The 387-nt window shown below is 63.0% G+C and overlaps 1 protein-coding gene across 1 annotated transcript in view; it reads right to left on the minus strand.

Moving 5' to 3' along the window:
* Window positions 1-387, minus strand: part of CRTAC1 (cartilage acidic protein 1) — a 9,686-nt gene that overhangs the window by 5,911 nt on the left and 3,388 nt on the right. The window contains exon 3 of the mRNA XM_009587037.1: window positions 7-69. Coding sequence (XP_009585332.1) covers window positions 7-69 — 63 coding nt within the window. The remainder of the gene's footprint in view (window positions 1-6; window positions 70-387) is intronic.

The raw sequence follows: 387 nt of genomic DNA on the forward strand, positions 1-387 counted from the left end.
CGTCGCTCAGGAGGTCCTCCCAGCGCCCGTTGCGGAGCTTGAAGAGCTTGTCTGTGTAGGTGGCCATGCCTGGGGGGGGCACTGGTCAGGGGGCTGCAGTATCCCGCCTCCTCCCGAGGAGGGTGCCCTGCGGCAATGGGAGGCTGTGGAAGAGGTACCCTTTTCCCGGAGCATCCCTCTGCTCTGTCCCCCACTGCCCCCAGCAGCGCCACGGGGCCGGGCTGCCGCTGCAAGAGCCCTTGTGACCCTTAAGGGCTGCCGGGAGACATGCAGAAGAATCAACTCATTAAGGTAAAATGTGTCCCAACGGGGCGCAGCCCTGTAGATCATCCCCAGAAAGGTAAAAAAAATCGATTCGGTGCCAGGCGCAGGCAGCGAGCCGCACTG

Source organism: Fulmarus glacialis, unplaced genomic scaffold (assembly GCF_000690835.1).
Source record: "Fulmarus glacialis isolate BGI_N327 unplaced genomic scaffold, ASM69083v1 scaffold18581, whole genome shotgun sequence".
NCBI classification, from domain to species: domain Eukaryota; kingdom Metazoa; phylum Chordata; class Aves; order Procellariiformes; family Procellariidae; genus Fulmarus; species Fulmarus glacialis.